Consider the following 27094-nt stretch of genomic DNA (forward strand, 5'->3'; position numbering starts at 1 on the left):
GCAACTTAAACCTAAACTGTTTTTCTTCACTGTCCCAGTGTGGGTTCTTCCAGCGTTCTAGGTACGAAGACAGTGTCCCCCGATATCATGCTGTAAGAATTCGAAAAGAAGAGCGACAGATCAAAGATGAGAAATGCAAAGACCTTGAGACAAAACAGTGGTTCACAAAATGGAATGAAAATGAAAGTTATTCTTAGGAAAAAACTCTTTTAATCCACAAAGTTCAGATAGAGGTTAAGGTTTTCATTAATGGAATACGGATGGAGTTAGACCTATGAACACTATGGACATTCACCATTTGATTGTAGATATTACTACTTATACTGAGGCTTTTGTTTGCACAGTTAAAATTGCTTCAACAGACTTTATTTGCATTATTTGATTTCCAGACTGCCTCTTTCCTCCTTCAAATCTTGACTCACAGGTTAGAAGATACTGTATTGACCTGGGGTCTTTTCTGCAAAACACGCAAAACCACTACAGCAGACCTTTTGCTGTGATCCTAACCTTCTTCCTAGGTATGCAGGGAATGCGTGGTTAAGGTCAACACAGGTTCTCCATCCTTCCCTCACTGCACAGTCCGTTATAAACACACAGTGGCCTTAACACACTTTGTTCAAGTATAATCTGAAGACCTGCAAATCTACTTTAGTTATAAACTTTGCCTGCTGCAGTAGTTAGGGCTTAACAAAAAGCATCATCTTAAATTACATGTGCAATAGGTCATGTTGCTCAATATTTTTTTTTTTAAGATCAGATTGTGTGATTCTTGCTCACAACAAATATACACAGGTTTTTTTTAAAAGAGAGGCTTGAATATTAGATGTACTTTTTGTATATATATATATTTTAGTCATTTTTGTATTTATTTTTGTTATAAATCATTGTCTTTGACTAACTGTTAGGCCAAAGACTTAACTGAACTTTCAAATTCACTGTGTTTTTGAACTTCAGATTACGAGACCTGATGCTTTCACTGCATTTTAAATAAGTCACTGAAGGTGCCAATGCTTTCTAAAAATGTAAATATTTATTCCAATGATGTGTATGGGGGCTTTTTTTTCCCTGATACTTCTAACTTTATGTAATAGGATTTATCAGGTCTTGTAACATGGTTTGTATATTACTTCAGACTATTTAACAATTTGGACACCAAGCCCAAGTAGGGTTTTTAGATACAGTTCTATACTTACTGCAAGAAAGTGAAGAGGTTCTCTGGAAACAGTTTTCCAGCTTCACAAGGACTTCCTGTTTGGCAAAAGGCATTGACTACTGCAACTGTTCTGTAGCACTTGAAGGAGGCTATAAATGCCTAACTTACCTTAACTATGAGGATCTGAGCTGATCCACGTTGAGACTACTGAATCGTCTTGAATACCTGAATGTTGAAAAAAGTAGAACCACGATGTTGTGATTATTGGTAATCTAGTTATTCTAACATAACTGATAAAACTATTTTAAGAGTTTACTTTTTTACCCATGTTCTAAAGCATTGGTACTATTTAAGAATAAAGATTTAGTTCACAATTGTTTATCCCATGTGAAACAAAATTCTGCTCAAAAAGTATGCACGTTAATTGCTAGTAATTTGGACTATGCAAAAACCTCTTGGTACTTTTTCCCCTCTTAGGGTAAAAACCTGCTAGGAAGGCAGTTGTCAAGTGTCTTATTTTTACTACTAACTTTGAACATACCTTCTTGGAAGGTGTGGTCACCTAAAAATTTGTAATTATAGAAAGTGCAGTAATTTAATAGACTCTTCTTCCACTAAATAATCTCAGTATGTTGTGACCCTGATTTTATGAACACTTACACATGTATTTAGCGATTTACCCAGTTTTTGAGCTTTTAAAACTCTAGCTTATTTGCTGAAATGTTCAGCAACATCAGAAGCCAGGCTAATCAGGGGCTAAGAAGCTTGACAAATAGCCTTGGATTTAAAAGCAGATTGTGGCCCTCGCCTAAGAACATGAATGTCTTAGCAGTGTTAAACTGAAAGTTCTTGAAAAATAAGTCATGTCACTGGTATGCTTTTATCTCAGACTTTTTTTTAATACCAGCTAGCAAGGCTACATCATTCTGTGATTGGAAATTACCTGTGGATATTTGTATAGAAGTGTGAAATAAATTTTTTTTTTAATTAAACATTGTTTTCGTAATAGTGATTTATTATGATTAACCGAGGTAGCCATAGCTGAGTTCACTGGAAGAGTAAGCTGAAAGCTGCAAGCTTTAACAAATTGCCTGGTTCTCCGTGTTGCTGTCTCTCTGTGTTGCTGTCACTCCCCCACAGAGAGGGGCAGCCAAGGCAGTAATGCAGAATCTCGTGCTTGCAGGCTGGCTGTTGCTGCTGGCCGCCTTCTCCAGCACTGCTGTGCATTAGGCACGGAGCCTGGCAGAGCAGGCTTGGGCAAGGGACCAACTGCAGCTCCCGTGGGGCAGAGCTACCCTCCTCTGTAACTAGCGAGAGATGGAGGTGTCCCCCCAAATTAGTCAAGGATGTCACCTACCCATCTGTATTTAGCAGTGGAAGTTTGGTACTGACAGTCAATTACATGATTGCAGGGTGTAGCTGCTCAACCCCACAAAACCCCCCAGAAATGCTAAAAAGATGCGGTGGGGTGTGTGTGTGTGTGTGGGGAACCAACAGAGAAATCCTGTGGTTTATTTCCATTTTTAAGATGTTCACACCCTCACAGGCTGCTTTGCTCGCCTTCGCTGAAAGGAAAGACCTTTTGATGCAGCTAAGCCTGAAGATAAGGGTTAGCTGGATACATGCCAGACCAGTGTTTGTTGTTGCAGCCAAGAAACGTCTAGGACCAGAACCAGAAGATGCTGCTAGATCTTTCAGAGCATGTCAAAGATAATGGACTCAACCTTTTTGAAACAATTATTCTCATTTACATAACTATACCCACAAACGTTTGTCCACGACAAGACAAAATATGGACTGGGGGAACAGTAGCTGATCATTGGAAGTACAGTACAAATGTAGTATATTAGGTTTCATATATACTATACATATATGGTACTACATGTACTATATACTGTATGTACAGTACTATACATAATAGTGTATGCATATAGTATATATGTGCATATATAAAACCTAATGTACTATATTTGCTATAGAGTGTGTGTGTAGTATGTGTATATATATAAAACAGACACACACTCTTTATAGCCTAAGGTACATAAATAGAATGCTGGTAGACTGCAATACCTCACATATGTTTAACTGTAACAGCACAGGAGATGTATCACGAGAGAAGCTTTCAGTATAAGGGACCATCACAGCATAGTTTCAGTAACCACCTGTGCAGGAGTTCTCTGTGGCAGAAGAGATGGAACAGGGCTCTTGGGCACAGTGTTGGGAATTGGCACATAAAGTGAAGGAAAGCTTTTGAAAGTGGCACTAAAACGCCAACCCCCGTTCTGAGCACCCATGTTACAATGCTGACCATCACGGCAGCAGTGTCTTTACTGCATGAAACGGACTACACAGCAGTAGGAAGCCGCTTACGTACAAACAACTGAAACAATAACTTCTCGCCACACAGAGTAGGTGAGCGTGTCAGCAGTTGGTTTGCAAAACCCAGGGGAACAAACTGTGATGAAACAAACGGGCAACAGCAGCCAGTGCTCCGAGCCAGAGGAGGCACACGGACATGCTGTGGCTGGCCAGACAACGCAGAGAACGCCAGCGGTGTATTTCCCTGTGGTGGCCGTGTAAGCACTTCCTTTGGTTTTTTTACCCCAGTCCTCGGACATCTTTAAATGTCCATTTGTCTTCCTACGCCATGGATTCATAATTCATACCATATACCTTTTATAACCTCATAAGCCTTGCTGGAGTCCTAACCATGATCCTCATGAGAAAATCAGCAACTCCCTACCCTGAGAGACCGCCACAGAAATCAGCCTTAAAACCCAGCCGGGGTGCAACAGAGTCACTGTATGGGGTGGGGGACCTGCAGTTTGTGTCTTCCATACTTGAAGACAGACCTGTCTCCTCCTTCATTTTCTAGCTCTGCAAAATGGTTGTTTGCAAAGAGCGCCTTTTTCAGGCCATACCTGCCTCAAATACTTCGAAGACAGAGAACTGAGTTTTCAACAAGGAGAGATGTCCTTGCTGCTGCTTACCTAACCATTGCTGAACAACACCCCCCCCCCCCCCCCCCCCATCGACATACAGTGCTGTTTATTTCTCCCACCTCTCATCTCAGTGTCTTCAGGGGACAGAGGAGGAAGGAACAGAAAAGTCAAATACTTTTGCCAGGCGTGTATGAAATAATGCTAGATTGATTCAAAGAAATGTTCACAGGATATTGCTTGGTTTCTGGAAGTGGAGGGGACCAACAGTTAACGTCACAGAGCTGAGAAGCGTAGCATTGCCAGCCAGCTTACGGACAGCTGTGATGATTGATCCCGGCTTAGCAAGGAGGAACAACAAAAAAAATAGCTGTCCTGGACTAGACCACAGAGCCAACTGAATCAGCATCTCGCCTTTGACAATGGCCCATAGTTAAGCACCACGATGGTGATACTTTCCTGTTCCTGTTCCCACAAACAGTGCTCAGCTTCAGTAGCTATGCAGTATATTTTTTTCCCCATGGAAGAAAAAGCCACCCATGATAAGCCATTCATGATAATCAATTATAAAATTTCTCCAACTGTCTTCTGATCTTGAGGCACAAAGTTGTACATGGCAAAAATTCACAAACTCCAAAGTCTCATTATACACTGGGAAAAAATAAATAAGCCCATCTGCACATTCTTGAAACTGCTACAATTCAATAACTCATACAGAAAGCCCTCCATATTTTTGACCAACTTTGCTGTCATTTTTATAGCTTCTTATTTCTACTCCTGCAAGAAAGAGACCAAAGCCACATCAAACCAATGTAACCCTAAGAAAACTTTCTAGCATAGAAAAAGCACCTGAACTTACTGGTAAAAAAAACCCCTAAGAACGGTACACCTTTGTGCAGAGTAAGTACACAAGCTGAAAAGAGGCACGGACAGATGGATCAGATGACTCTGCGGGCATCAGGGCAAAGCATATAAACCATTGAAAGAAAAGAAAGAGATATTCTAGGGATAGCCATATCTGGCAACTTCAGTATTTTTCTTAATCTATGATGCAGCTATTTTGGAGGAAAGGTAGAAAATGAAAGAGGAAAAAAAAAGGCACACTAGTACATGCAGCAACCAAGAACGGTGACTTCCAGTAAGGGGTTATTTATAGTATGACCTTAAGAAATCAAGAACTCTTTCTATGGAATACCCTGCAAGAATACTATGCTTCCAATTATCTTATTCAACCTTAAATGCAATGTTAAATTTTAAATTGAAAGCAAAAATTAAAATGTAATTCCTTAGGTTAAACTAAATGCTATGTTTTCAATTATCTTGAAGTCTGATGTGTTCTGTCCTGTTTAAATTGTGCATCCAGATGTATTAATTTCAGGAACACCAGTAACCAGCAATATGAGTAGAAAAATGCCAAATTACAAATATAATACACTTCTTTTTGGTTTGCATAAGAATTTACAGAAATTGGCACATCAGAACTCCAGATAGTGTCACCCTGGATCAGTTGAGAGTAAGCCCCCAGAAGATCATCAATAAGAGAAACGGGTTTAAAAAGGGGGAGGGGGAGAGAGAAAGAAAAATATTCTCCAATATTTTAACAGAACATGTTTACATGGATCAGTGTCTGATCAGTCGTTCAAACAAGACCAAGAAAACACCTTTAGGTAAACAGAGAGGATTTGTTCTGCTCTGAACACAGCATTTAAAGAATCACCCACAATTCTTCATCCACAGTTACTTCTGTGACTGCTCATCCCTGCATGATTTTCCCTGAGAGAAGTGCTCACTGTTTACATAATTGAGAATGGGCTCCAGCTTATGAAGCGCAATGATTTATTTAGCCTCTGACAGCCTTTGCCACAGCTTCTGGCTGGGGACTGATGTCCAAAGATAACTTTAGGCAGTAGGCCAGATTTCAAGGCATGCCGTAACTTGAAGCATCAGGCATCAAGGCAGTTACACACAGACATAAAAGATGAAGCCAATCCAGAGCCACCATAAGAAATTGCAACAACTTACAAATATCCAACTTACTGCTTTAAACTAGTCCTGGCTCACAACTGAGAGGCCTTTATAAAATGGTTTTAAGCACAGCAATTTGTAAGTAGGACTCCCAAACTATTACAAACTTGAGTAGCATGAGCTACTGTTTGGTGCTTGTGCGGGTGGCCTACAAGCAGCGCTGAAGCAAAACCTGTCAGTAACCTGTATTTGTAGAAGATCTGCAAAGACAGACAAGCTGCTAGTTTGCCCTATTAGCCACCACTCCCTGGCCCGAACAGAATCAACCATTCACTTTTGGCGCAAGATGGAGGTACAATCTGATTATAAACCAGATGAAGCAGTCTAATCCTGAACTACTGCTTCATTCTTACATATTATTGGTGTGGTTCCTGCTCAGAAAATTGCCTCTGCAGGCAGACTGCATCAATGCTTTCTGTATTTCAATGCAACAGAAAAAAGCAACTCCTTAATTCATTACGATAGCTTCATCTCTGTAACAGAGGCTCCAAGCATTGCAGCAAAGCACTGAACAGAATAATGTGATAGAAATAGCAGACTGATTCCTACTCTAGGGGAGGCCACTGGATATCCATCCCTGCCATCAGGTCAGGGACAAGTTACAGGTACAAGGCATGTTTAACGGAAACCAAGCAATACTTAAGAGTCATTCGTAAGATAAATTTGTGGGGCAAATACAAGTATCCACAATAAAAGATGCAAATGATACAGGGGCAGATCCACTATTGTACTGTATTGTATACAGCTTTGAATTACAGCATTCAATATCTACACTGCAGTAAGTTTATCAGAAATGCTTATAATCACTGTTAACTGCCTTTTTTGTTAATGTTCTAGCCATGCCTACTTGAGTAGGATGAGAAACTATTCAATACCACTGGTACCTCACATGTTGCATTAGTATCGTAACAGCTGGTAAAGCGATTTAGCATGGCATATGGTCCAAGACCTTCGTAACCAATACAGACACATATTGTGTTCATTCCTGACTGCTCGGGAGCATGCCTGCAAAGACAGAACCCTGTATTTTTGCCTCTGTGGTGTCTGTTTGTCCGTTTCTCTTTCCTGGTAACTGAAACAGAAGTTACCCCTTCCCTCGTTCTTCTCATCTGGACACTGTAACCCGGTGCAGGGCGCAAAGGGCTGGAAGAGGCCGTAGTGCCCCTTCCCAGACCGTCCGCAGCCGAGCAGACGTAGGGTGCGCTAGGAAGAAGACAGACAGACACACAGACAGGCACACAGACAGACAGACACGCACACAGAGACACGTACACCCGCACCGCTGCTGAAGGACGGACCAAACCCCTCAGGGGAGGCCGATCACGGCCTGAAGCCCTCAGGCAAGGCCCTGCCCTCAGGCCGGCCGGCAGCGGTGCGAGTAACGCCGGTGCTTCCGTGGGTGCTGCTGCCTCCCTGTTACAGCCCCGCCGGCACCCGACGCCGGGAGCCGAGTCCCCGCCGGACCGGGGCGAGGGGAAGCGGCAGCGCCGTGTCCCGAAGGGGCCAGCCTCCCGGGTGCCGGCACCGGCGGGTGCGCCCCTTCCCGCCTCCCCACGGCAGCACGCCCGCCCAGGGCCCCCGCGGTCCCGGCCCCCGGTCTCCTCACGGCTTCCCGCCCCGCAGCCTTTCGCCGGAGGGCGGCGGCCCCCGCCCCCGCAGTAACGCCACCGTACCTGCCCGAGGCTGCGCTCCGCCAGGCACCGTCCCCTCCCGGCGGGCAGCCGGGGCAGCAGAGGGGCCACCGCAACGGCTGCGACCCTGCGTGCGTGGGCCGGGCTGCTCCCGCGGACCCGCCCCCTACCTCCGCCCCGTCGTCGCCGCGTGGGGCTGGGCCGGGAGGCGACACCCGCCCCTTCGGGCACCTCCTCCCGGCCGCGCGGCGGAGGAGGCCGCGGTCTGGGCAGGGGCCGGGGGAGCTGGCGTGGCGGGAAATGGCGGCCGGGCCGGGCTGAGCCGCGCCGCGCCGGGCCGGGCCGGGCCGAGAGCCGCGCCATGAGGCTGCTGCGCGTCCTGCTGCGCGGCGCCTCCCCGGGCAGCATCCCGCAGCAGGTGGACTTCTACTCGCGCTTCTCCCCCTCGCCGCTCTCCATGAAGCAGTTCTTGGACTTTGGTGAGTGCCCGCCGCTGGCGGTGAGGAGTGGCGCGGGCCGGCTCCGGCACGGCCACGGGCTGCCCCCCCGCTGTTGTTTGTGGCTGGGTAACGCTGTGCGCCTTGGCAGGAGGCGGCTCCGCTTCCCGCCGGGGGACGCCAGCCCGGCTGGCTCCTTCCCCGGAGGCCGGAACTGTGGCGAGGCTGGAATTCAGCTGAAAACTCCAGCTTTTGGCGTCAGAAAAGCAGCTGGCCACGCGCCTCGCCCGCCTGCAGGCCGCGTGAGGGCCGGGCGGTGCGTGAGGGACGGGAGCGGGGCCGGGAGCGGGGCCCGGGCGGTGCTGAGGGCCGGGCGTCTCGCCTCGGCGAGGGGTCGGTCGCTGTCGGGATACTCGGCCTCAGGCGCCGCGCTAAAACCCCAGCGGTCACAGCGTGGTGCCCCCGGGTTTGGCCGGCTGCTTGGAGACGACGGGGAGCCCAGTGGTTGCTCGGTTGCGCTTCAGAGCAGGGGCTGCGCAGGGAAGGGTCCTGCGAATGACGCCCGGGAGCCTTTTCAAAGCCTGGGGATGCAGCCATGCTATGAAACGTTCCGTTTCCGTACCCCAGGCAACGTCGTGTGCATAAATGTTTATATAAATGTTGTATGTAACCATTTAACTAGTTAACAATTGTACTGCTTTTTACGTTTTTGTAAGTAAAACATAACTGAGAACTAATCCCCAGACTTTGTGTAAGTAGGAAGACTTACAAAGAGAAGTTTCTCTTAACTATCCGCTGTCACATCATACATTTACTCAACATCTCATACATTGCCATAAAATGTATCCAATGTTTAAAACTCCAGATTTGTACAGGAACCCCACCATATATTGTTGCTACTATACTTTTAAGCAAAGAATCTTGCAATTCAGAGTTTGCTTTGACCTGTATTATTTTACCGCTAAAATACCAATAAAATAATGCTTACCTTAAAATTGGAGTTTATTTTCAAGGCACAGGATTTCCTCTTGTCAAAAGTTAGGCTACGTTTTTGCTGTTAGTACCTGAACATAAGGTGAAGATAATCTTGAAACCTTGCCCTTGCCCCCCCCTTTTACTTAAGGATTTAATAACAGATAGTAAAAACTAATAGCAGATGCAAAAAAAGAGCAGAATGTAACACTGAGACAGTATTCATCTGTAAGATTTTGTGGGCATTATAATCTGATGGTGTTTTCATTGGGGATTTTTTTGGCTGCTTCCACTAGAGCGAGAGTGGTCAAAGACAAAATCATGAAATCTGGTAATGCTAACGGGAAAAAAAAGAAAAAAGTCTGCTTGTAGTTCCTCCAGGTTTCAATCTAGCAAGTGAAATACTCCATAAGCAGATTTAGGTCTGGATCATACACATCAGTCATGTCTCATCTTCAAAAAGGGCAAGAAGGAGGACCCAGGGAACTACAGGCCGGTCAGCCTCACCTCCATCCCGGGAAAGGTGATGGAGCAGCTTATCCTGGAGGCCATCATGAAGCAAGTGGAAGAAAAGAAGGTTATCAGGAGTAGTCAGCATGGATTCACCAAGGGGAAATCATGCCTGACCAATCTGATAGCTTTCTACGATGACATGACTGACTGGGTAGACGAAGGGAGAGCTGTGGATGTTATCTACCTTGACTTCAGCAAGGCTTTCGACACAGTCTCCCATGATATCCTCCTGGGGAAGCTGAGGAAGTGTGGGCTGGATGAGTGGTCGGTGAAGTGGATAGAGAACTGGCTGAATGGCAGAACTCAGAGGGTTGTCATCAGCGGCGCTGAGTCTAGTTGGAGGCTGGTGACAAGTGGTGTCCCTCAGGGGTCAGTACTGGGCCCAGTCTTGTTTAACTTCTTCATCAACGACCTGGATGAAGAGTTAGAATGTACCCTCAGCAAGTTTGCTGATGACACCAAACTGGGAGGTGTGGTAGATACACCAGAAGGCTGTGCTGCCATTCAGCGTGACCTGGATAGGCTGGAGAGCTGGGCAGAGAGGAACCTGATGAGGTTCAACAAGGGCAAGTGCAGGGTCCTGCACCTGGGGAGGAACAACCTCATGCACCAGTACAGGCTTGGGGTGGACCTGCTGGAGAGCAGCTCTGCGGAGAGGGACCTGGGTGTCCTGGTGGACGACAGGTTAACTATGAGCCAGCAGTGTGCCCTGGCTGCCAAGAAGGCCAATGGGATCCTGGGGTGCATCAAGAAGAGTGTGGCCAGCAGGACAAGGGAGGTTCTCCTTCCCCTCTACACTGCCCTGGTGAGGCCTCATCTGGAGTACTGTGTCCAGTTCTGGGCTCCCCAGTTCAAGAAGGATGAAGAGCTACTGGAGAGAGTCCAGCGGAGGGCTACAAGGATGGTGAGGGGACTGGAGCATCTCCACTACGAGGAGAGGTTGAGGGAACTGGGCTTGTTCAGCCTGAAGAAGAGAAGGCTGCAAGGGGACCTAATAAATGCTTATAAATATCTGAAGGGTGGGTGTCAGGAGGATGGGGCCAAGCTCTTTTCAGTGGTGCCCAGTGACAGGACAAGGGGTAATGGGCACAAACTGAGGCACAGGAAGTTCCGTCTGAACATGAGGAGGAACTTCTTCTCTCTGAGGGTGACGGAGCACTGGAACAGGCTGCCCAGGGAGGTTGTGGAGTCTCCTTCTCTGGAGATATTCAAGACCCGCCTGGACAAGGTCCTGTGCAGCCTGCTGTAGGTGACCCTGCTTCGGCGGGGGGGTTGGACTAGATGACCCACAGAGGTCCCTTCCAACCCCTACTATTCTGTGATTCTGTGATTCAGGTTATAAGTGCACAGTATTTTCTGTAGGAGTCCTATCTGTTCTTTGCCTGGATAGACCACAGCTGCACAGGGAAACAAAGTCACCTGCTTGTTCACTGAAGTCTTGCTTACCCTAGGCTGTCTTCCATGTTTGACCCAGGATTGCAAAGATAACGGCCTCCAGATACAAAACTAATTTGTGGAATGTCATTTGCTGAGTATGTGAGGCATTTGAAGATTATCTTTACATTCTAACACCTTCAGTCTGACTTGTTCATGGAATTTTACCCGAGAAAAGGGAAAGGCCAGTAACAGTCATGCCTGAAATGCAATCTGACTAGGGAGAAGAATGAAAGGTTTCTGGGCAGAGGTCGTTTGTAAACAACGCACAATACTGGTAAGTGTCACTGGGAGGAATTTTTTGTAAGCTATGAACTTTTTTATTAAATTAACTGACATTCTCTCATCAGTGTCATTTATGACCTGAGTCTGGATGCATAAACTGAACTACTGCATTTCCTTTTGGTGAAGATTTTTCCTGTTTAAGACACTCCCAGCTTCCTCTTTTTCCATGTCCCTTCCTTTAATCTTCTTCCCCAACTCTCCTTTGCCAAATGGAAGGAGTAAAGTGAGCAGAAATACTAGAGTTAATTTTTAGGAGTTACCTGTTGTGAAACACCAAGCCCGCAGTGTGCACTTCACTGCAGCAGATGAACAGGTTAGTAAGGTCAGATGCTGTTTACATGAGACTCCTGAAGTCTAGAAAGAAGTCTGGCTGAGAGTAAAGTACGGCATTTCTTAGCCTCTTCCCCACTCCGCGCCCTCCTCTCTCGCTTAGTAAAACAAGTGGTGTGGGAGTAAATTTAGGTCTTGATCTTACTAACCACATTTAGTTGCCACCCACACAGATGACATCTGTCTTTATAAAAGGATGGATGAGTTATCAACAGGTGCAGTAATTTAGGTTCTAGCTTTTAAAAATGTAAAAAATTTAAAAAGTAAATTTATGGGAGAACTGCTATCATAATGACTAAGCATAATAGCTGTCCTACTTTCATTTCTCTCTCAGTATTCATGTGAATTCATTCATCTGTCTTCTGTTCCTATAAGACAGTGAATTTAAACTACAACAGATCTAGCTGAAAATGAGATAATACTACAAAATTCGTGTTCTGAAATTGTTCCCATACGAGTTACAGTAATTCAGAAAGATCTGTGACCAGGCAGGGTGTATGGGACCATGATACTTTCTTAAGCATCCTTCTCATAAATAGTTTATTTTGCTAGTTTCATTGCCTCTCTGACGTGCTCAGAATGACACACTGTTTGATCAGTGCTAGCTACAGTCAATGTCTGCTGCAAATAAAATGAACAATTTACATGGATAGAAGTGATACTTAAAGTTGAGTAGTATGGGTCTGCAACTATTGCACTAGTTGCTTTTTATGTATTGAAGATTGTTGCTACTGCAGCAGGGCTGGTAGGTTTCAGTAGGAGTTTACATTTTTAAATATAAATGGGCTGCTGCCATTAAAGAAACATTCGCTTACTAGACTGGCCCAGTCAACTTTAAAAACAAACCACAGATCTCTTATGCAAGAAAGTAAGAGTTTGCGTAGTTGTCTAGCGTAAGTACTGACTATATTCTAGTGTTCTCATACATTTGTTTTGGTCTTAGGATCTGAAAATGCTTGTGAAAAGACTTCATTTATGTTTCTGCGACAAGAGTTGCCTGTGAGATTGGCAAACATAATGAAGGAAATAAACCTGCTTCCAGACAACCTCCTAAGAACACCTTCTGTTCAGCTGGTGCAGAGCTGGTAAGAACAGCGTTCTCGTACCTTTAAGGGTGACGTTCTGCTTATACACAAGTTGGAGGAAGTAATTCTCTTCTATAGAAAGAACATTTCATGTGCCTGTTACATGAACATCACTTATTTAGACTGAGTAAATATCCCAATGTGACAAAATCGGAAACTAAATTTACAGACTTGGGAAAAAACCTTCAGGAGCAATGGGAGAACTCACAAAGGGATTAAAAATCATGAAGTGTTGCAGGTAGTCATGTATGAGAATTCAGTAAAAACAAAAATCCACCAGAACAGTGTTTAATAGGGGACTTACCTAAAATGATAAAGCTAGTTGAAGAAACCAACAGAAGCAGGCTAATGCAGAAAATACTTGCAAGAGATAGTAGAAACCATTTAAGAGACAGGTTATTGCAGATTGAGAGTAAAGGTGTAGAAAATATGAAGAAAGAGAAGTAGGAAGCTCCCAAAGCCAAAATGTATGAAACAAGAGAAAGAATACGAGGCTATTAAAATAAAAAAAGACATCCTTTGAAAAGTAAAATTTGCTTTCAAGTAAGGAACATACACAGAAGCGTAAACCTTTAGAAGATGAAAGTAAAGCAAAGAGATTGCTTGGCAACTGCTAAAGGCACATGGCTATCTAGAAAGGCTTTTAAAATTAAGAGAACAGAAAATCTGCCACTGAATAAGTGGGATTAATTAGATGGCTGAATATAAAAAGAGCTATCAGTGAAGATGAAGGCTCTTAATGAAACACAAATGCTTAAATTCTCATGATACTAAATGGCATTGATCAAATGGGAAATGAATTCCACTTGGACAAATACAAAGCAGAGCGCAGAGAGGAACCTCTTCTCCCTGTATTCTTGCTTGCTTAGAATGGAAAAAGAAATTTTGATGCTACTGGGGATATTTTTCTGAATATGTCAGTTGATAGGCAAGGCAGCAAATAGTGTTAGGAACTAAGTCAAATAGGGAGGAATATAATTGTACCACTGTGTTAGCCCATTATTCCTCTGAATTGCATGCAGTTTTAGTCCATCCTGAGCAGAAAAGACCAAGAGGGATAACCAGAGGGTTGGAACAATTCCTACGTGAGGAGAAAACAAATGGAATTCTTCAGCTTGGAAAATACACATGTAAGGAAAGAGATGGCAGAACTACTTAAATCATAAACAAGCTGGGAAGATTTTCTAATAACAGGAACTTGCTGGGACTTTAAATAAGTGATCGCCTACTGGGTTTAAAGCACAAGGAAGATCTTCTATGCATTCTAATTAAATTGTGGAATTCATTGCTCTCAAAATTTTGGAAGAAAACATCATGAATAGATTCAAAAGGATCCAACAAAATTCACAGGGACTAGATCAGTGGGATATATCAAATACAATGATTTGGAAACAAGCAACCTTGGAAGACCGTAAATTGCTAACCAGAGGGATCTGGGGAGGCATGCTAGAATTGGTCTTTGTCATGTTTCTTTTGTTTAAAGGTATGTCCAAAGTCTTCAGGAGATCCTTGACTTTAAAGACAAAAGCTCTGAAGATTCAGGTGCTGTTCATAGGTAAGGAGTTGCTGTCACATATGTTAATATTATGTAGAAGGACTGGCAAGAAAATGATAGTTTACGAAAAATTGCAGCTGTCTCCAGTCTTTACACAAGAATTGCAATAACGTCACCCGCTGTCCCTAAAAGGAGAGTACATTAAAACATGAAACAAAGCACTTTTATGTCATATCATTCTGGCCAGGTTTTTTTTTGTTACACCGAAGAAGCTATGAACATGTTAAACTTCACCAAATGTGTACCAGTTCCTTATTTGTAATGTTGGAACTGCTGTATGGAACTTTTCACCTGTAGAGTAGGTTTGCTCATCGTTGGCTGACCGTAACTTCCGTTTGACAGGCGTGGGATGTTCTGCACGAAAATGGTTGGCACAGTTTTTTTCCTGGCAGTAATCAAGATAAATAAATAATAGTTTTATAAGTAATAATGGTTGATTACTGATTGTTTCGATGCTAGTCACATGGAATATGTTGTAAAGACTGATCTGTCTTGTTATTGCAGTAGGCAGACCTGTGATATTTCTGTGCCTAACGGTCTTCATTTTTGTAGGCAGATACTCTGTTTCCCAGAGTATTAAATTAACTTGAAAGTGAAATACTAACAATTTATTAATTTTAGTTTTACAGATACTGTGATAAAGATCCGTAATCGACACAATGATGTAATTCCTACGATGGCTCAAGGAGTAATAGAGTACAAGGAAAGCTTTGGCATTGATCCAGTGACCTCACAGAACGTGCAGTATTTTTTAGACCGTTTCTACATGAGTCGCATTTCAATTAGAATGCTCCTTAATCAACACTGTAAGTGCCGTTGTTGAAAGGAGGGGAAATGATACCTGCACTATGTCAGTATATTTTCCTTTAATTTTCAAGTGTTTCATATGTCCTTAAATGCTTCTGAGGAGCGCACTATTCGCCTTGCTATTTATAAACTCGTTCTTAATACATTCTTAAAATATGTATTAGTAGTAGTCTTTCAAGTATGGTGAAGACTGGAATTATAGATTGCCTATAAATTTCTGTTTAGCAACACTGAAGACAAAACTAAAATGATAAAATTATATTGAGTATTAAATAATATTTTCTTTTTTGGCAGCTTTACTGTTTGGTGGGAAAATTAATCCAGCTCATCCAAAACACATTGGAAGCATTGATCCTAGCTGCAATGTTGTTGAAGTTATTAGAGGTAAATTCAGCAGATAAGAACAAGCATCCTGGAAACTTACATGAATGTCTATACTGTGAGCCAATACACATCTTGATATTCACGTACTGTTTAGTTCTTTCCTGCCTGGAGCAGAAGTTTCATTTACAGTGTAATACAGTTTTGACGCTTTTTCCTATAACCCAGTTTTTCTGAGGAAAATACAAAATCTCCCTGACAGTGCACAGCGTTTTCAATTTTTGTTTGTCTTTTTGGAAAACTACAAAGGAGAAGAAAAAAAAAGTGGAGGGGAAAAGGTAACTTTCTGTGTTTTTATTATAGATGGCTATGAAAGTGCTAAGAGACTTTGTGATTTATATTACATGAGCTCTCCAGAACTCATCCTTGAAGAGCTGAATGGTAAGTCAGTATGGGACGAGGCATTCTCTTGAACACAGTGATGGCTTCTTCTAAAGTAGCTGGTGGTGAAATGTTCTCCTTCCACTTTGCATATAGCTAATGTGTTCTCTGTGTCTACTGTCATAGATAGTTTGGGTTTATTTGTTTTTAATCTGGCAGAGGCTTTCCCTGTTCCTCCCTTTAATTAGAAAACTGAAATCAGTAGAAAAGTTTTTGACACTACAGCTGTTGATGTAACAGATTTTAGCAGCCTCCTTCCCTCCATAAGATTTCTTGTATGTCTTCACCCTACGCTGTCTATTGCATCTCACCCTTTATGCATTTCTTGTGACACTTTTAAGATTTATGGTAAACATTCCATTCTAATTTCTCTTGCTTATTCGGCTGTCGTGTTCTTGTAGTTGTAATTAGATATAGTACACTCAAGTCATGGTAAAATGTATTTGAACCCATTGGCTGTGACTTGAAAAAACAGTTTACAACTGTGTTGCTGTGATCCTGGAGGTCAGCTGTTGTCCTCACAGTCCTGCTGAATGCTAAAGAGCCTTTCTGACACTACTCACTAGAGTACTTTTCAAGATGCTAAATGCCAAGTTCAGACAGACCTACAAAAACAAGCAATCAAAATTGCTTCTGCAAATAATTCTGGAAGCCAAAGCGCAGTCACGGTAACTTGGCCTATGAAGCTAAAGACAAAGACAGGGTGGCCTTGACTACGCATTCCAGATCTCTTCTTCCTATTGTACAAAATGTATCATTCTGTATCTAGGTTAAAGAGTTTACCTCTCTCCATTTTTGGAGCATGATACTAAAAACATTTGGAGGAAACCATCGGTCATGCTAGCTAATTCTCTGCACTGAGGGGTCATTTAATGGTCTATGTGCTCTAGAAGTCAGAACAAATAGTTCAGTTTTTATAAAAGGAGTGACCTTTTGCTCAACGAATTGTGAAGGTGAGTTAAACCTGATCCAGGCCAAATGCACATTCCTTGCCCACAACTGAGAGTGGAGACCATAATTTAAACCTTAGGCATGGAATCTGGGTGTGGAGGCAGGGAGGGAAGCCGACAACTTGAGGACGGGAACCTGACGTATTCCAAAGTGTGATTCCCCCCCCCCTTTATTTTTGCTGGGTACATAATTTGTTCTAGGTCTTTTGTCACAGTAGTCTTCAACATTTATGTTCATAAAGCACTGGTTACTAACACAGTCCGGTGAGAAATTATTAATTTGTTGAACTGAAAGAACGTTGAGTCTCAGGAGAATTTTCTGAGCATTTTCCTTAATTTCCTTAATTCCATTAAGCAAATGCCTTAATTTTTGATATAATGAACATGTTCCCATGATAAATTTTCTAAAATTTATTCTTTAAAAAATGTTTGAAGACAGAATAGTCTATGTAATTTTTATTAAGGTTTCTTGTTAGGAATCAGCCAATTTCTAAGTGAATCCAAGAATAGGCTGTGCTGTAGTTAATATTTGGTGCATCGTAGGATCGTAAGATACTTCAGGTTGGGAGGGACCTCAGGAGGTTTCTAGCCTGCCTCCTGCTCAAAGCAGGGACAACTACAAGGTCAGGCCAGGTTGCTCAGGGCTTTAAGCAGTTTGATCTTGCAGATCCTCCAAGGATGATGACTACATAACATCTCTGGGCAACCTGTTTCAATGCTGAAGTGTCATGGTGAAAAAGTTTTTCTCTATATCCAGTCTGAACCTCTGTTATTTCATTTTACACTGTTTCTTGTTCTCCCACCACCTGAGGAGCCTGACTCTTATCTTCATAACCGCCTCAGGTATTCAAAAGCAACTATTATATGCCCTAACCAGTGATGCCACAGGGGATTTTAAGATTAATTTCTAATGCTGCAAGCACACTTGAAAATCTTGAGTATGACTTTAGATTAACATACAACTTTTTGTAAGATTTCTGTTAAAATTTTCCTTCTCTTGTAAATTCTCTTAACAATACAAATACCCATTTTGAATTACCGCGGGAATGAATAAAAGGTAACTTAGTTTGCTATTCAATGATTTAGACTCTCTTTTCTCCAGGTAAATCACCAGGACAGCCCATGCAAGTGGTGTATGTTCCATCACATCTCTATCACATGGTTTTCGAACTTTTCAAGGTCTGTGTACTTAGCATTACACAGTTCTTTTATACATCTTTGTTGAGTGAGATTGTATTTGTTTGACTTTTTGAACCAATTCTAGATAGCAATGTGATTTTCCAAGTGCAGACCTCTTGCTCTTTGACTGCAGGAAGATATCTGAATTGTACTATTTAGACAAATAGTAACTGCATATAAACTGAACAGATTTGGACAAGCTTAGCCACTGAATACATCTGACGCCTTCTGAGTAGACAGCTTTGTCAAAAAAACTTAAAATGTATAAAGACATTAATTAATAAAGCAAGTGAGAATAAGATACACAATTTTTGGTACATCTTCAAATCTGGTACAATGCATAACAGGTCCTATAGATCTGTCCTCAAGCAGTTCAGTCCTAGACTTTTCTTGATTGTTGTGTCATATTGCATGTACTATGCATTAGAAAGAATTTTACAAATAAAATTTTACTTAAAATACTCAGGCATTTGCTCTAAAAAAATTAAATATTTGAAGTCTGTGTATTCCAATAAACTATATAGATACTGATACTGAATAAACCAGAAATATTAAAAAAAAAAAACTACTCTAAAACCATATACATTTGTCCTGATTTGGAAATATGTGATAAAAGTAACTCTCCTAAATTGATGTTTTAAGATAATATACAAAGTGGTAAGCACAGGATTTAAGCTGTACTTGAAAATTGCAGAATGCAATGAGAGCCACCATGGAACATAATGCTGATCGATGCATTTATCCTCCAATTCACGTACACGTCACATTGGGAAATGAGGATTTAACTGTGAAGGTACCCACTTTTTTATTATTTTGATGGTTATTTTGATTAGTTTTTTTCCCCTGTCATAGGCAGTGTGATCTGGTTCCAACAACAGATTGTATGTGATGATGTAATATGTAAGTAACGACCATTATGGAATTTTACATACTGCATCAGTAGGAAATCTATGAAGAGGTTGCACAGTCACACTAAAGGCTCCGCAATAGAATTCTGTGCTTTTGTCACACTCACGTCTTGCATAGCTTATGAGCAACCATGACTAAAAATGAAGTAGTGTGTTTATACAGTTGTTATATCAGCATTTTGTATGTGACAATGCTCTACAGGTGTGAAACAACTGAGAAAAGGGAGATAAACATGGTGTATTCCATGCAGATCAAACCTCTCCGGAGTATAGTTTGCAGAGCAATTTCTTCTTTTTCTGTACAACATGCGCGTTGGATTTCAAAGACCAGCTGCAAGCACTGTCTTTTTCATAGGTCAAACTAAACTCTAGTAAAACAACTCTTCTGACTTAGTCCTTCAGTAATAGGTTTTAACAGATTGTATTTAACTGGCAGTATTCCTGAGGAATAAAGATAAAAATATACAGAATCTGGCATTTGCTAAAAGGTAGGTACAGATACTGACTTCAGACAAAATAAAGTTATGAACAAGACAAAAGCAGTGCACAATTTACAGTTTTCTTGCTTCCAAAAGATTATAAATGCTTCATACGGTAGTAGTTTATTTAAATGGATTGGATAAGGGATGAAAGTGAAGAATTCGTCTCTCTCTGGTCATTGCTGTAGCTGAGAGATGAAAACCGCCTAATTTAATAGGGATGATTTTATATTACATTCTGCCTGAACTTTCTCTAGGTTGTTGTTTGAAAGAAGCTGTCTTTTGTAAAAATGTATTAAGGGGCATAAGGCTACATGTTCCTCCTTGTTTCAGATGAGTGATCGTGGTGGAGGTGTTGCTGTGAGGAAAATTGACAGACTATTCAACTACATGTATTCAACAGCACCACGTCCACGTGTTGAAACGTCACGAGCTACACCTTTGGTATGCAAATCTTTTATACATTGTCATCTTGGATATGTTGAATTGTCAGAAAAGAAACCATTTAGCCAAAACTATGAAGTACTGATTTTTGTAGATACAATGAGTATCACCATTTGAATGTTATAGCTTAATTCAAATACTTTTCTGAAAATAACTGGGAAATTGTGTAAAATCCTGAAAATTAAACTTGTTCAAGATTCTGTTTTTCTCTACCAAATATAAAGATCAGGTACCTCAGGCAGCCCACTTAGCTATGCTGCATCTACTGCAGTAAGGACAGGACTCTGAATTCTTGCTGTGGCCACTGAATGAAAGGAAAAATAATTATAGCAATGATTTCGGATCAAGTCCATCGTTTCATTTGTACCATGTAGTCAGTTTACCACACCCCAGCAAGGATGAAGGTACGCAGGTGGGACAGGGCGTATGAAGAATCTACTTTGGTCTCGTGTGAACTTAATAGATGCACAAGAAATAAAGCATTAGCTCTCAGTAAGAAGACCTGAACATGTTTCCTGAATTTATTCTCTCACATTGCATCATTCAAAATGTGTTTTTAAAATGTATATAGTGTTCTGCATCTAGATGACTGTGCAACTCATTAAATACTAGATCGTTACAGAGGAGTGTTGGTATGTTCATTGAGAGATTACCTCTAAAATGTAGTAGATAAAAAAATATATATTTAACACTTCAGGGCTATGTTTTGCTACTGCAGACAGGGCTTGATAGAATTTTAGTATAAGCTACAAATTCATAGACATTGCTTCTTGGACCTTTTTTATATATATTGGTGAAATGTATCTGACTGAAGCACTCAGTGTTCTTATGGTTAGCAGCTCTGTGAGGTGTAAGATAGACTCAGTATGATTTTCTCTAATGGTGTCATCTCTTCCTGAAAAAGCTACTGTAATACAAGAAGTGTTATCTAGCATTCCTGTCCGACAAAGGAATAAAACAGTTGTCATAATCACAATCATCCATGCCTGTTTCTGGGGTGTATAATAGTTCTGGGGTACATAATAGTTAACATTTGAACTCCTCTTACTGTCAAACATCATGCTTAGTTTGTCTATTTACGTATTAAAATAAAACAACAGTACCGATTGATGCAATTAATGAAAATTTACTCTTTCTCCTGGATCAGGCTGGATTTGGTTATGGCTTACCCATATCACGTCTGTATGCACAGTACTTCCAAGGAGACCTGAAACTGTATTCCTTAGAAGGCTATGGTACAGATGCAGTTATTTACATAAAGGTATGATGTGAGACATTACCATTTTAAATTTATCAGCAACTTTTAACTGCTAGTGGAACTCCTTGTTCTGTTACTATAAGTTTGATTAAAAAGAATCGTCAGCTACAGTTTTCTCTACTTACAGGCCTTATCAACAGAATCAATTGAAAGACTCCCTGTATATAACAAAGCAGCCTGGAAACACTATAAAGCAAACCATGAAGCAGATGATTGGTGCGTGCCAAGCAGTGAGCCAAAGGACATGACCACTTTTCGCAGTACATAGCTTTTTTCTCGACAGTTCGTAAGAAGTAGGTATGTCTGTAAAGGTTATTTAAAAGACCTGATTTACACCAAGATGCTGAGCCACATTTGATATATGAAAGTAATTTTAAGTGGAGGAACAGAAGGTTTAATGTAATTACTCTTTTCTCTAATTAAAAAACAAATACCAAAACCCAAGAAACCCCCCAAACCTGTACATACTACATACTTCTAAATTTTAAGTGAGAAGGTCATACTTAATTGGTTCAACTTTCTATTTATGTCTACTTTCAGTAGCTAAGTCAAGGGAGCAGTAATTTCAGGTTTTATAGGGACCAATGCAATCTATATCACATATGGTGAGAAATGTATTAATTAATATAATTGCAAAATTATTGTAATAGAAACTTATGAAAAAGCTCACCAGAGCATTTTTCCATTATACAATATTACAGATTAATGAAAAACTCATGTAAGAAATACTGAAGAGCCCACTGCTGTACCTTTGCACCTGTATGGCACTTTCTGTTTTTATCTTAAGCATGCTGAAGCCCAATTTTGCAATGTTGCCTCCACCAAGGTTTTTTTGGAGTTGTAGAAATCACACTTAGGGACTTAGGGATTAAAACCAAAACAAAACAGTTTTAGCTGCTACCACTGGTATAATGTATCTATCTCAGGTATGTGGTATCAGTCATATTTCTTTGGTTGTAATGTGAATATTTAATACACGTGAAAAACTTACCTTGCCACGATCATTGTGAATTAGCAAATAGTGTTGGCTTGTGTACAGTAAAGATACGCGGTCTTGCATTTGCTTAAGTGTCTGTAGGCAACGCCAAAATGCAGTATCAATGTTCTAGCCCTAGTAAGATCTCAGGCTTAGGTATGTCAGGTTACAGCTGTAAATGGGAACTGTTTTAATAAATAGATTTTTAAACTTTGCCCTTAATGGGGCATCTCTATTACTTTGACAATAGAAACTACCTTCTCAGGAGTATTTAAGAAAAAGTGGAATTAACAGTTTTTAAAAATACCTTTGTATTTGTGATGTGCTTCTGGCCTTGTTTATATAGTAACCGCAAGTCATGCTATAACATAAATAACATAGGCAGAATGTGTTTATCAGTCAAAGGCAAACTGTCAAAACATACCAGGGAAGATAAGGATAGGAATGAGTATTACATTTCAGGTACAAAATCCTTCTTCTAATAAAGGATTAAACTTCTTTTAATGCCTGTTGTGCCAGCTTTTTCAATCATACACGTCTATGTTGTACCTTGATCCCTGTCATTCCTGAACATTTTGGAGTGACGCAGTTAAAGACACTGAGAACTGATCCTTTTCTCGGTTAATTCATTGCATGTCATTCTGTGACTCTTGTTTGCAGCAGACATGCATAATCCCTCTCAGAAAGAGTAAGCCTAAATTTTACTAGTTTCCTAGCTCTGCACAGAGCAGAAGGTGAGATGGCACATGTGAAGGGAATAGCTGGTACATTAGAAATTGAAGCCATGCTAAGTCTAGGTGTAGCTGAGCCAGTTTAAAGATTATCACCTGCTACCTCCCTAGCCTAGTTCTGCAGAACAATAAAATTATTTTATACCCTGGTGAAGCTAATGTAAGTCACTTTAGCAGGAGGGATTTACAGAATGGGCTATATACACAGTTAAACTGACACACTGAGGGAGGATTATTCTAGCTTTATTGGCACCAGAACAGTACAGTTACCTGCTCCACTCAAGCTTGTGGGCACTTTGAGAGGTCCCTGTTTTTCTTCTTTACAAGGATGTGAGGTGGTGACTGGCATGCCTTTCAGTCTGCATGGCTACAGGGGAGGACACTCTATAGCTGTTCTCAACGCTGCAAGAGGATGTACATGAGAAATTCCATATATTGTAAAATGGGGGCTGTATGAAAGTTAGAGGGAATCCTCGCAGCTATTGCTTTTGCTAAACTAACTGTACTTGTGTAAAGATAGGCTGTCTTGCATTTGCTTATATTTCTGTCGGTAGTGCCAAAACGCAGTATCAATGTTCTGGTCCTAGTAAGATCTCAGGCTTGGGTATGTCAGGTTACAGCTGTAAATGGAAACTATTTTAAGTTACAGCAAAGGATTTTAAAAACTCTACTCTGAATCTGAACCAGTCTATCTTTTACGCTAAGTTTTAAATGTTCAGCTAATTTAATTGAACTGATTTTAGTAATACCTGAAAAATACAAGAGATGTTTCTGAAGAAAAGCTAACAGTTTTTCTAAAAAGTCTATTAAATGTATTTCATATCGTATTATTGAAATAAAACCTTTCATGCTCTCAGCTAGCTACTGATTGAATTCCAATTATTAGAACAACTTGCTGTGTAATTATATTTGTAGCTATCTATCTCCTCACCCACCACCCCAAATGTTTGTGGTGAAAAATACAAATGTAGTAATATTTTGGTTTGATCTTTGATTATTTTTGATTTAAATAGAAGTTCTGAAAATAATTTGTGTTCAATATTTTCATTACTGTACTGAAGTAATTGCTAGAACACTGGTTAAGTTGAAGTGAATCACTGTAGAAAATTGGTATACTAGCTCAGCTATCAAAATGCTGAGATTAATAGTTTTGTATGGAAATAAGATCAGTCTTGCACTGTAAAATTAATCTTGATCTGTGTTAATTTTTTGAAAGAATCACTACATTTATTCATTAAAACTATTTTAAAAATTAAACTTTCAGTTGGGTGATTTTGTGGCTTGGTACTAAGCTAGTTCTGTGAGGCCAGACTTTTTGCTTAGCATCTGACAGATGCTGTGGTCTGTGATAATCAATGTTCTTATGCTCCGGTGTCAGGTGAGTTTATCATCCCTGCTATGGCCCCTGTTTAACCACAGCAGCTCTGCACACAGGCAAACCTTTGAAACCATTATTTCCAGTGGTCTCCTTCCTGAGAAACAAACAGACTCTTCACAGGGCGCAACATTCAGTTCAGTAGGCTTAAAGGAAAAAGCTAATACATGGTTGTGTCAATATTCTCTGTTCTAGCTGAAACCACTTAACTGAGAAATGAACTTCCTTGACTGAATTAATCAAGGGGTGGTTTTACGTGTGTGATCCTAAGCATTTGATCTAATCCCCTTCTCTTTTATCAGTAAGGCAGCACTCCTCTCTGGCTCAAGGTCTGTAAGTTTGCAACAGAAACTCAAAGCTACTGGAAACAAATAAGTTAAATCTTGATCAAATAGTTGTTTCTTAATGCACGAAACTGAAAACCGAACCTCTTTTTAAAAGTAATTATTACCAAGATTTTCTGACTTTATTTTGGAAATGCAATAGTCTGCTGAAGCATTTCCACACAGTCCTTTTGCTGAAATTCGGAAGACGTTTATACAGAAAAAATAATAACTGTGAAACACTTAACAGTGAAGTTCATTCATTTAATTAAAATGAAAAACAGTCCATAGATTTAAAGGAGAACTTGGTCCACATAATTGAATTATGTAAGTTTTGTTTTAGTCCATTCTATGGTGGAATTGATATTTAAACTAGTCTATGTTTCTGGAATAGTCTAATTAAAGGAAGTGCTGTTGTAGTATCTCTAGAAAATAGTATGCAAATATACAAAACACCAATTCATGTTCTAAACTATTCTGAGAATCAAATCCTCCTTTAAAGAGAAATAATCTGTAGTCTACAATCAAACATTTAAATATAATGCAGAAACCCAGTGCTTCAGTGATAATTTTTCCTACATTTCTTCCCTCAGTATTTTGAGTTTGAAAAACAGTATAGTTTAAAATTAGCAAATATATAAATTTGGTCCGCAAAAATCTTGTAGCAGGTAGAAAAGAGAAATACATGTATTGCAAATTGATCGTCTTCATAGCATAAATCTATAAAACTATGTATTATTTAGGAAAAATAGGTTAAAAAAGATCTAATTTATAGGTTTAAACCTTGTCCCAACACCATGCGGGTAAGTGTACAGAAAATTTAATATGCTTAGTACATGTAGTTTGTGAAAACTACTTAATATTTTTTTGCTATTTTCTCAGTAAACTGCAACATATAATTCAAAAACAATGTGCTACTACAGTGAACTTTGAATGAAAATCCCAGAAATACAAGAATTTAAACAAAATAATCCATAAATTTGAAATACATGCTTTCTTTTTAAATTAATTTGACATTACTGTTTTCTTAAACTTGTATATTACTATACATCTTTAGTGGCAACAGATAAACAGACTGTCACAGACTGAATTTGTTGGCAGGATTCTTCTACTGTCCCTCTATCAGATTAAACTCTATCAAATATTAGTCGACTAACATTGGAATGATTTTTAACACAGTATTCTACTTTTCACAAACATCAATTTCAATGGAAAGGGCATATGAGGTCTTAGAATAACAAGTATTACTTAAGGCAGAAAGTTAAATTATTGTCTATTAGCACAGGCAGAGTCAACTAGGAATAAAAATACTGAAAACATTATTTCATTTTATTGGGTTGTAATGGGGAGGGACCATAATTAAAAAGTAAAAAACCACCTACCATGTTAGACTGTTGCACTTTTCCCTCCTCCCTCAATTGTACAATTATATACAAATCTGCTGAACTTCCTCAAGATGAAGCAAGTCTGCGCTAAAATAAAACAGGGTCATTTTAGCAGCTTGATTCAAGAGTGGCTACGACTCTGCCCGTCTTGCGAACTTCTCTCTCCTTCTTTTGAACCTTTTCCTTCTGCTTTTCCAGTTTTTCTTGTGTTTTTCTAATATCCTTAATTTTTCTCTTTATTGTTGAGCGGTCATTTTGACTGGAAACTCCCAAAGCCTTTGGGGGGAGAAAAAAAGAGAAAAATGCCTAATCATTAATTTTTCCAACAGCGCTGTCAACAGTGCTTGTGCATGAACAGTTTAAGAAAGTGTTACTCACTTCACTGCAAGACAGTCTCTTTGTTTGAAAAATAAGTAAGGAAACAAGGGCCTACTCATGTTTGGTTGTGAAGTAGCAGCTTGTCCTTACATTTTACAAACACAGACACCTGAGAATTTCCAACAAATAGCATAATAGGAAGTAGTCTCAAAATATTTTTCTAGCTCTTTTTATACAAGAGGAATTTATATTCAGTAACTTCTCTTTAATTTTTAATATTAGATTAATATTAAAGATTAAAGTGTATTATTAAAAAGTATTCAGTAGGTAAACGGTACACTTAGATTTTTTGATCAGCAGGTGGCAGTACCCGATTCCAAGTTACAGGCAGCACTCGCTCACACTCTGGAACTCCGAATGGCATTATGTGTAAATTAAGCTTTACGCATTGAGACAGTCATTTGACAGACCAGTAACACTTATTTCCTCTGTGTCCAAGGAAATAGTTATTTAACAAAATAGAAATATTTAACAAAATACAGGACATTTAGTGCTGCATGTCTATTCCAAAATGCAAGTATATTTTGGAGACTGAGGTTAGACACTTTTTTTTCTCCCTAAAGCACTCAAATCCTGCTATTGATAATTAACAATAATTTGCCTTATGCCAGAAAAGACCAATGAACCTCATTTTAGTCACACATCTTGCCTGTCCAAAATGCAGTCTGATAATTTAATAAGAAAGGAAAAGCGAAAGAGTTTACTAGCCCTGTAAGGGATACGTACCATGCAGCTTCCAGAGGTAAAATGACAAGAAGAATGCTCAAAAGAAAGATTTAG

General features: G+C 40.3%; 3 protein-coding genes and 1 long non-coding RNA gene across 12 annotated transcripts in view; 2 read left to right on the forward strand and 2 right to left on the reverse strand.

Annotated features, from left to right (window-relative positions):
- The window catches only part of ITGA6 (integrin subunit alpha 6), a 44232-nt gene extending 42087 nt beyond the window's left edge, over nucleotides 1-2145 (forward strand). For 2 of the 4 annotated variants that reach the window (XM_075430939.1, XM_075430942.1), the window contains one exon: nucleotides 39-2145. In XM_075430939.1, coding sequence (XP_075287054.1) covers nucleotides 39-197 — 159 coding nt within the window. In that variant the 3' untranslated portion in view covers nucleotides 198-2145. The remainder of the gene's footprint in view (nucleotides 1-38) is intronic. The other 2 variants (XM_075430940.1, XM_075430943.1) reach the window with 1 other exon arrangement.
- Nucleotides 1-8105, reverse strand: LOC142362425 (uncharacterized). The gene is made up of 3 exons (XR_012765073.1): nucleotides 7791-8105; nucleotides 1322-1378; nucleotides 1-90 (listed from the first exon to the last, which is right to left on the reverse strand). It is a non-coding gene; the product is annotated as an uncharacterized LOC142362425 (long non-coding RNA).
- On the forward strand, nucleotides 8014-24110 carry PDK1 (pyruvate dehydrogenase kinase 1). The gene is made up of 11 exons (XM_075430948.1): nucleotides 8014-8227; nucleotides 12663-12804; nucleotides 14288-14359; nucleotides 14981-15165; nucleotides 15461-15550; nucleotides 15851-15928; nucleotides 17981-18057; nucleotides 18752-18850; nucleotides 19778-19888; nucleotides 21036-21149; nucleotides 21274-24110. The coding sequence occupies exons 1-11, from the start codon at nucleotides 8110-8112 to the stop codon at nucleotides 21412-21414; spliced, it is 1227 nt and encodes a 408-aa protein (XP_075287063.1). The 5' UTR covers nucleotides 8014-8109; the 3' UTR covers nucleotides 21415-24110.
- Nucleotides 24111-24794: 684 nt separating this feature from the next.
- Nucleotides 24795-27094, reverse strand: part of LOC104328969 (neurabin-2) — a 46613-nt gene continuing 44313 nt past the window's right edge. For all 6 annotated transcript variants that reach the window (XM_075430933.1, XM_075430935.1, XM_075430937.1 and 3 more), the window contains one exon: nucleotides 24795-26212. In XM_075430933.1, the coding sequence (XP_075287048.1) occupies nucleotides 26045-26212 (168 nt within the window). In that variant the 3' untranslated portion in view covers nucleotides 24795-26044. The remainder of the gene's footprint in view (nucleotides 26213-27094) is intronic.

This window comes from Opisthocomus hoazin, chromosome 9 (assembly GCF_030867145.1).
Source record: "Opisthocomus hoazin isolate bOpiHoa1 chromosome 9, bOpiHoa1.hap1, whole genome shotgun sequence".
Taxonomy (NCBI): domain Eukaryota; kingdom Metazoa; phylum Chordata; class Aves; order Opisthocomiformes; family Opisthocomidae; genus Opisthocomus; species Opisthocomus hoazin.

Excerpts from the sequence above, each read along its gene's own strand:
- PDK1 (XM_075430948.1), top strand. The coding sequence starts at position 8,110 with ATGAGGCTGCTGCGCGTCCTGCTGCGCGGCGCCTCCCCGGGCAGCATC. Across the intron at positions 15,166-15,460 it reads AATGCTCCTTAATCAACACT|CTTTACTGTTTGGTGGGAAA; the intron begins GTAAGTGCCGTT and ends CTTTTTTGGCAG. Across the intron at positions 15,929-17,980 it reads CATCCTTGAAGAGCTGAATG|GTAAATCACCAGGACAGCCC; the intron begins GTAAGTCAGTAT and ends TCTTTTCTCCAG.